The 9192-nt window shown below is 43.5% G+C and overlaps 1 protein-coding gene across 9 annotated transcripts in view; it reads right to left on the bottom strand.

Moving 5' to 3' along the window:
- MACF1 (microtubule actin crosslinking factor 1) overlaps positions 1-9192 on the bottom strand; it is a 246318-nt gene that overhangs the window by 105703 nt on the left and 131423 nt on the right. For all 9 annotated transcript variants that reach the window (XM_055082837.1, XM_055082833.1, XM_055082826.1 and 6 more), the window contains 5 exons: positions 7066-7584; positions 6082-6258; positions 5704-5827; positions 4686-4894; positions 3988-4305 (listed from right to left, as the gene is read on the bottom strand). In XM_055082837.1, coding sequence (XP_054938812.1) covers positions 3988-4305; positions 4686-4894; positions 5704-5827; positions 6082-6258; positions 7066-7584 — 1347 coding nt within the window. The remainder of the gene's footprint in view (positions 1-3987; positions 4306-4685; positions 4895-5703; positions 5828-6081; positions 6259-7065; positions 7585-9192) is intronic.

Consider the following 9192-nt stretch of genomic DNA (forward strand, 5'->3'; position numbering starts at 1 on the left):
GCTACTCCAGCTTTCTTTTGATTTCCATTTGCATGGAATATCTTTTTCCATCCCCTCACTTTCAATCTGTATGGGTCCCTAAGTCTGAAGTGGATCTCTTGTAGACAGCATAAATATGGGTCTTGTTTTTGTATCCATTCAACGAGCCTGTGTCTTTTGTTTGAAACATTTAATCCATTCACGTTTAAGGTAATTATCGATATGTATGTTCCTAGTACCACTTTCTTAATTGCTATGGGTTTGTTTTTGTAGGTCCTTTTCTTCTCTTGTGTTTCCCACTTAGAGAAGTTCCTTTAGCATCTGTCGTAGAGCTGCTTTGGTGGTGCTGAATTCTCTTAGCTTTTGCTTGTCTGTAAAGCTTTTGATTTCTCCATCAAATCTGAATGAGATCCTTGCCAGGTAGAGCAATCTTGGTTGTAGGGTCTTCCCTTTCATCACTTTAAATATGTCATGCCACTCCCTTCTGGCTTGTAGAGTTTCTGCTGAGAAATCAGCTGTTAATCTTATGGGTGTTCCCTTGCATGTTATTTGTCATTTTCCCTTGCTGCTTTCAATAAGTTTTCTTTGTCTTTAATTTTTGCCAATTTGGTTACTATGTGTCTCGGTGTGTTTATCCTGTATGGGACTCTCTGCACTTTCCTGGACAGGGGTGGCTATTTCCCTTCCCATGTTAGGGAAGTTTTTGACTATAATCTCTTCAAATATTTTCTCTGGTCCTTTCTCTCTCTCTCTTCTCCTTCTGGGAACCCTATAATGCGAATGTTGTTGCATTTAATGTTGTCCCAGAGGTCTCTTAGGCTGTCTTCATTTTTCATTCTTTTTTCTTTATTCTGTTCGACAGCAGTGAATTCCACCATTCTGTCTTCTAGGTCACTTATCCGTTCTTCTGCCTCAGTTATTCTGCTATTGATTCCTTCTACTGTATTTTTCTTTTCAGTTATTGTATTGTTCATCTCTGTTTGTTTGTTCTTTAATTCTTCTAGGTTTTTGTTAAACATTTCTTGCAACTTCTCGATCTTGGCCTTCATTCTTTTTCCGAAGTCTTGGATCATCTTCACTATCATTATTCTGAATTCTTTCTCTGGAAGGTTGCCTATCTCCACTTCATTTAGTTGTTTTTCTGGAGTTTTATCTTGTTCCTTCATCTGGTACATAGCCCTCTGCCTTTTCATCTTGTCTATCTTTCTGTGAATGTGGTTTTTGTTCCACAGGCTGCAGGACTGTAGTTCTTTTCACTTCTGCTGTCTGTCCTCTGGGGGATGAGGCTATCTAAGAGGCTTGTGCAAGTTTCCTGATGGGAGGGACTGGTGGTGGGTAGAGCTGGGTGTTGCTCTGGTGGGCAGAGCTCAGTAAAACTTTAATCCGCTTGTCTGCTGATGGGTGGGGCTGGGTTCCCTCCCTGTTGGTTGTTTGGCCTGAGGTGACCCAACACTGGAGCCTACCCAGGCTCTTTGGTGGGGCTAATGACAGACTCTGGGAGGGCTCACGCCAAGGAGTACTTCCCAGAACTTGTGCTGCTGGTGTACTTGTCCTCACAGTGAGACAAAGCCACCCCCCGCCTCTGCAGGAGACCCTCCAACACTAGCAGGTAGGTCTGGTTCAGTCTCCTATGGGGTCACTGCTCCTTCCCCTGGGTCCCGATGCACACACTACTTTGTGTGTGCCCTCCAAGAGTGGAGTCTCTGTTTCCCCCGTCCTGTCTAAGTCCTGCGATCAAATCTCGCTAGCCTTCAAGGTCTGATTTTCCAGGAATTCCTCCCCCTGTTGCCAGACCCCCAGGTTGGGAAGCCTGATGTGGGGCTCAGAACCTTCACTCCAGTGGGTGGACTTCTGTGGTATAAGTGTTCTCCAGTTTGTGAGTCACCCACCCAGCAGTTATGGGATTTGATTTTATTGTGATTGCACCCCTCCTACCATCTCATTGTGGCTTCTCCTTTGTCTTTGGATGTGGCGTATCTTTTCTGGTGAGTTCCAGTGTCTTCCTGTCGATGACTGTTCAGCAGTTAGTTGTGATTCCGGTGCTCTCACAAGAGGGAGTGAGAGCATGTCCTTCTACTCTGCCATCTGAACCAATCTCCAACCTCCAATACTTTTTAATTCCCAAAATAGTTTCTTCAAGATAGATATTATTATTCCATGAGAATTTAGCCAACTGCGGATCCTTTAGAAAGCAGTCTTGGAAAATCTGAGCTTTCTTAATGTTTCACATATTTAAAAATAAAACTTTACAAAGAAAAATAAAATCCTGGAGTTGAATACAAATAGAAACAAAGAAAGCTAATTATATAAGAAATTACAGGGAAAAAAAAATTCAGGTAACTTTGAACACAGTATACAGTAGGTCAGAGTCTCAGGACAAAAAGAAATCTTGAATTTTACTTAGTAGGTTTGTTATTGGTAGAAATAATAGTGTAATTCCAAAGTGATCTTATTTTATTGTAGGATATAGCAAATAATATATTAAGTTGTTGGAAACGAGGGTTCTCCCTGTAGGAAGAGGAAGATACAAATAGGGAATGGAGGAAGAATCCTATGGTGTTGAGTTGGAGCTGGATTATCAGTATGAATACATGATATAAAAAACTTTCACGATTTCCTAATCCTATCCACTTAAAGGACCTAGAAGCAATGACACCCTAATGGCTCATCTAGTATCTGGATTTTGATATCTAATTACAATTCCCCAGTAAAAATAGGGCTCCTTGGAGAAACAGGTGATTTCAGGTATGGGACAGGGAAACTACAAGGTGACCGTGACACATCTTATTGTGCCAGAAAGTAAGAGAGTACTCATATACTGGTAGGGACATGTCAAAAACATACCAGGAGACAGCTTAAAGGGGCACCCATTGACCAAATTTGAAAACGTTTAAGCATAAAAAAGAACAATGATGATAATGAAAATGGAAGCCCATAGTGATACTCTTTTATATATTTATAAAGAGAGAAAAAACAGCAGTTGGTGGATCCAAGTGAAAAGTATGCTGATGTTTATTGTGCTGTTCCTTTTACTTTTCTTTAAGTTTAAAATTTTTCAAAACAAAAAGCAAAAAGTTAGGAGAGCAAACCAAACAAAACAATGAGATTGCAGTACAATATGGAAAACGTTATATAGCTGGATAAACCCAAGGCAGCGATGTGGGAATACAGCAATGTTGAGGTACTACAGGTGGGAATGTGGGTAGGTGCAGCCATTCTGGAGCTCAAGTTAGCTACTACTTGGTCAAATTAAGTACAGGCAGGTACTATGACCCAGCAATTCTGCTCCTGGATATACATCTATATCTATGGGAGGTAATAACTCTTCACCAAAGATTTTCAGCTCTGCACCTACTAGATATATATGGTAGGATTACATTTCTCCACCCCCTTGAAAGTCAGCTATGGTCATGTGAAACTTGCTTTGACTAATAAAATGTAAATGGATATGATATGTCCTCTTCCCCTTTCAGTAGTAATCATGAAAACATATGTCAGGTTGAAGTTCCCAACTTGAAAGACTGAGTGACCTTGATGAGCTACATATTCCTGCTGATCTGGGTTGAACATGTAATATGAGTGAAAAATAAATCTAGTCTGTGTTTTTAAAAAAATGAACAAACAGGGTTTCCCTGGTGGCGCAGTGGTTGGGAGTCCACCTGCCGATGCAGGGGACACGGGTTCGTGCCCCAGTCCAGGAAGATCCCACATGCCGCGGAGCAGCTGGGCCCGTGAGCCATGGCCGCTGAGCCTGCACATCCGGAGCCTGTGCTCCGCAACGGGAAAGGCCACAACAGTGAGAGGCCCGCGTACCCCAGAAAAAAAAAAAAAAAAAAAAAAAAGAAGAACAAACAATATCTAGCTTACAGGATGGCTGTCAGAATTCTTTAAGACAATGCAGGTAAAGTTTCCAGTACATTGACTGACATATTATGTGTTCAGTAAATATATTTTTTTCCTTGCCTTTCTTTCCCCTTTATTCTGCCCATCTGGCAGATATATCCTCACCTGGATCTGTTGGAAGAAATGTGCAATATCTTGATCTGGCTGATTCCCAGAGGCCAGCAACCGACTTTTGTTTTCCATGAATCGCTGCAGCTTATCAGAGAGATGCTCAAACATCTCTGCCTGGGGCAGAAGCTTCTTTAGGGAGCTCTCCTTTTCTTGCTGCTGTAGCCGGAGCTGTTCGAAGCGCTGGCTCACCTCGGCCAGTTTGCCCTGCAGCACTGCGGTCGAGGTGTTGTCTGCTGTCTCCGTGAATCGGGTCACCATCTCACGCGTGGCCTCCAAGCTGCTCTTCTGCCGAGCAATGTCCTGCTTCAATTTCTGTCATCAAGAACACGTCTGTCAGCTCCTGGCTCACTTATTCCAGGATATCTGAGCCACAAACTAATAAGCTTCCAGTAACTATATGCTCACCTCCTCAAGGAGGGTTGGAGGATTGCAACTGAACCTTCAGAATACCATCAATACCCTTAGTTCTCCACCCCATGCCACCAGTGACTTTGCCATCACCACTTTTCCTCAAGCTTACCAATGGTTTGGAAATTGGGTACATAAACCTTTACATGGATTAGTCAACATTTCTAAGTCTTATTAGAAGATTCATGGAAATGAATTCTTTTCCTGATATTTTTTCACAATGATGTCATTACGGAACATGGCAAATATACCCTCTATGCTAACTCTTGGGGCACAGGTCTCACCATGTTAGTGGCCAGGGCTTCTTGGATGACTCCTGATGACAGCGGTGCCACCTTCTCCTCTTCCAGGTTATTTTCAACTTCACTGATGGACTGCAACAAGCTGTCCAGGCTTTCCTGGACACTCTGAGACTGGGCAATGGCTTTCTGCAGCAGAGCAGAGCGCTCTGCCAAGCTACTGGAGAGGCTTTGGAAATGGCTGAGTATGGAACCTGGAAATTCAAGGCCATGAGAAGACAGAGTGGGGACAATTTTTGTGTTGCACTTTAAAAAGAAAACGTATTTAAATTGTACATGTTAGTTATAATAACAACAGAAATCAAGACAAACAGAAAGAATAAGCCTAAATACGTCACTATTTGAACCAAATTCAAGAAGCATTATATATTTAGCACCTACTAAGTGCCAGAAATTGTGCTCGATGCTGAGGACTAAAGATTACTATGATAAAGTCCCTGCCTTCTACAAACCTTAAAACTCTAAAAGAGAGCATAGGTAGTGGAAGGCACATCAACTAACCATAATAATAAAATCACAAGTGCTATACTGGTACTAGGAGTACTGTACTAGAGAAATCCGAAGGAAGAATGAGTATTTCTTATCTTTTACTTCTTCTTGGGGTCGGGGCGGGGGTGGTGTCAGGACTTTACAAAGGAAGTAACTTCCCGGTTACATCTTGAAGCATGAGCAAGATTTCATCATGCATGGTAAGGACTCAATAAATGTTAGCAGCTAAGCAATAGGAAAAACTTCAGGGATAAAGTAATGAGGAAATGACTTGGGAAAAGAAAGAAGTCGGGTGTGGCTAGAAGGCGAGTGCCTAGGGAAAAGAGGTTGAAGTCAGACCATGAAGGCCTCGTATGGTGTAAGAATAAAGTTCATTAGAGGGTGAGCTATTCATGTTTATATCCATAGCCCCTAGCTAGCGCCACAGATACTTGTACAACACAATGTGATATGTTACAGAACAGAGGCACATACTAGGAATTAGGGGAATACTCTGGCTATTGCTGCTTCATACCTGTAGTTTCTTGAACATGCTTGTGGTCTGGGGCTGGCTCCCCTTCAATTTCCATGAGGTCATGAGCTACTTTTTGGAGCTTTTCTACAGGTACTTGATGCTCAGCCAATTCCTCCTGCAACTGCTGCTTGTCCATGAAAAAGGACAAAAGAAAACCATCACAGTGCATACTCAAAGCTGGTTCTAGGGATCGAGAGCTACTGAGCAGCTTTATAGAATATATTCTGTTTATCCATAGCCACAGACATCAGAATAAAGTATTTAGGAATCATATGTTGTCCAAGGCATCCCAACCACTGCGTTTAACATATGCAAGCATTTTCTTTGCTTTGAAGCTACTCTAAGCCATGCAGTACAACAGGTTGTGTATTGGCTCACCTTTGTGGTCACAAGCTGCTGTTGCAGGACCCCAGGGTCAGAGGCAACAGTTTCTGAGAGGAGTTTCTCCACATTGGCCTCACAAGCTTTCATCCAGGCCTGCAGGCTTTCGGCACTGCTCTGGAACTGCTGATACTGGCCTAGCAGCAAGTTCAGGTGAGCACCCAGTCGTGTACACTGTGCCATAAGAAAAAAAAAAAAAAAAAAAAAGAAGGGAAAGCAGACTTAAGTGGGTCAGGCCAAAGGCAGCAGCTTCCCAGGCACAGTCCAAAGAGGTCTGGCTATGTTACAGGGAACTGACTGTAACTACAGTTAAGGTTAGTGTGGGCCCCCACAGATAGATGGTAGCAACAATTTTCTGTAAGTGGGGTCCTGACTGTTTGATCCATACTATCCACCCCCACTTTATTATATACCTGGGAAGATTTAGTTGTATGACAAGCCACCAAAGAAATATACATCGGGTTGCAGGCAAAGGTGGGGACTGAGAGGTACAAAACGTGTTCCTTTCGGGGGGTGAAAGATGTTGGCAAAAAGCACAAGACAGGTAAGAAGAACTGACTGGATTCTATATCTTGGGAGCTAAAGGGAGTTCTTTGATAGGGAGGAAGATAAGGATTTACCCTAGATGTTCTGCCCAGGAATAAAGACTGTGTATTTGGTTTAAGTCTCCCTGTGCTCTGTCTCTTGGGAGGCCATGGCTGCTGGTCAGGACACAGGGAGGTAAGCACTTCCACCTCTTCACCACTACAGTGAGACAAACACCTGGATATTGCTCAGATCAGGCATGAGCCCCTGGGCCTCTATATTTTGCTATTTTTCAGAACTCATAAACACTCATAACTCATTCTACCCATGGTCAATCTACAAATCAGCCTGTTCACTGTGTCTGAGGTTCTTATTCTAAGCCCCAGAAACCACCCACAGTTGTGTGAGGGCTGCCATGACTGTTTCACCAGGGGCTGCCAGGAAGCTCTCCTCTACCTTTGAATGGAGAGCACTGTATCTTTCTGTTGCATCCTTCAGCTTGTCCTTCACTAAGGTTCCAGTTGCTGATGGTTCTTTGCCTTCCTCAAGGCCGTTTTCTGTGTCCAAGACTTTCTGTCCTGAGATAGTCACAAATCTCAAGTCTCCTTTGTGGGAAATTACGTCCTCCGAGAAGCTCCCCTGTCGCGTTAGTAGGGCGGGAAGGGCCTCGGGGCTGCTGTCTCGCTTGTGCATGTTCTCCAGCTCTTTCTCAGACCGTTCCAGCCAGTTTTCAAACTCTCGATGATCCTGCAGAAACTTCTGCAGCTCATCCCGTAGTGTCTGCACCCGCTTCAGCTCTGCCTCTGACTGGGCCAGGGAAGTCACATACTGCTCCTTTAGTTCTCCGAGCTTTTCTTGCAGCATCAGCTGCTCCTCAAGTGTGAGATTGTGGCCATGCTGGTCCAGGAAGGCCTGAGCAGACTGGGTGGCCAGGATGAAACTTTGCTGCTGAGACAGCAATTCTTGGTGACGAGCCTGGCAAAAATCCCCCCAAACAAAGGACAATCAGTAGGGACACCACAATAACTTGTTTATGTCTACAGCTAGAAGTAGGGAGAGATCTCAACAGGTCACTTTTCCAGCTGCTCAGAAATCATCAATATCTCTCACTCTCTACGCATTATGCCATCTGCTAATCCCAGATGAACTGACTCATCTAGGACCTGACAGTTTTCATGTATTATCTCATAATACTCGTGCCACCATCTGCAGTGTAGGTCGACCATATAATTCCCATATCAAGGATGGGATAAGTGAATACCAAAAAGGTGTTGTATGTCTTGACTAAGGTCATGCAGATAGTTAAGGGACAAATTGTGACTTGCACTTGACTCTCTTCACTAAACTACCCCAGATCTAAGAGAAGGTACAAATGGCCAACTAAAACTACCCACACTGATGGAAGGTGACAGTAAGCTGGATAAGTCATACATATGACAGCATAAAAACTGCAAATGCTAAGCTGTGAAATGTGTCATTCACATATCCTTGAAGACTGTCCCTACTAGAAAAAATGTTGGAAAATTAATTCTTTAAATAAACAATTTGTATATTAGTGAGAATAAACTATTTCTGGATAGTATAGGTAATCTGTACGTTTTATCTGTATGTGTTATGTCTACGTACGGACATGTAGACCTTTTTTCTGTTTCAGTGGAACATAAGTTCTTTTAGGACAGTTGTGGTTGCTTGGTTTTGGTTCCTAAAATGTTCTTCCTGAGTCTAACAGAAGTCACCGAGAGCTCAGTAAGTGTTCTTAACTATCTATACTGTTTATGCAACTCCCTAGAGAAGGACAATAGCAACCTGATAGCTTCAGCTTCTGACGTCATCTCAGGGAAGCTGGGGTGACAAATATATCCTGCTCAAAGAGACAGTAAGGGGCAGTACTACAGCTTGTCTGTATACTGCCCAGATGTCCCCACTCTCATCCACCCACAGGTAAGACAGTGTCCTTCCTAGATGGAGCTGCCAGCAAGCAGTATCAGAAAGCCCCTGTGACAGCAGGACCATTTCTGCTCTGTGCCAAGACTGCCATGGCTTTAGGGTACACACCACAATGGATCTTCCAAGCACAGGAGTAGCATGCAAGAGGCAGAAATCCTATGAATACAAAATAAGGCAATGGCCCACACAGGCTGTTCAACAGAAGCACTTCAGCTAAACCAATTTTGTGTGCTATAAAGGTATCACTAACGTATGTGATCCGTGTGTTTTCTAAGTTCCCTAAATATATAATAGTCTTTCAATCATGTAATACAATATGCCTGTATATGTCAGTTAATGTCTTGGAGATGGTGGATCTGGCTGGTTCACTGGTTTATCTCCAATACCTGTCATGCATCAGGCCCTCAATATTTGCTGAATGAATAGATGAGTAGAGATGAGTAAGAAATAGCTTCCTGAGGACAGCAGGGAACTATTAAAAGGGTTAAGCAGGGACACAGCATCTTAAAAAGATCACTTAGGAGCTTCCCTGGTGGCGCAGTGGTTGAGAGTCCGCCTGCCGATGCAGGGGACACGGGTTTGTGCCCCGGTCCGGGAAGATCCCACATGCCGCGGAGCGGCTGGGCCCGTGAGCCA

The sequence above is a fragment of the Physeter macrocephalus genome, chromosome 3, assembly GCF_002837175.3.
Source record: "Physeter macrocephalus isolate SW-GA chromosome 3, ASM283717v5, whole genome shotgun sequence".
NCBI lineage: Eukaryota > Metazoa > Chordata > Mammalia > Artiodactyla > Physeteridae > Physeter > Physeter macrocephalus.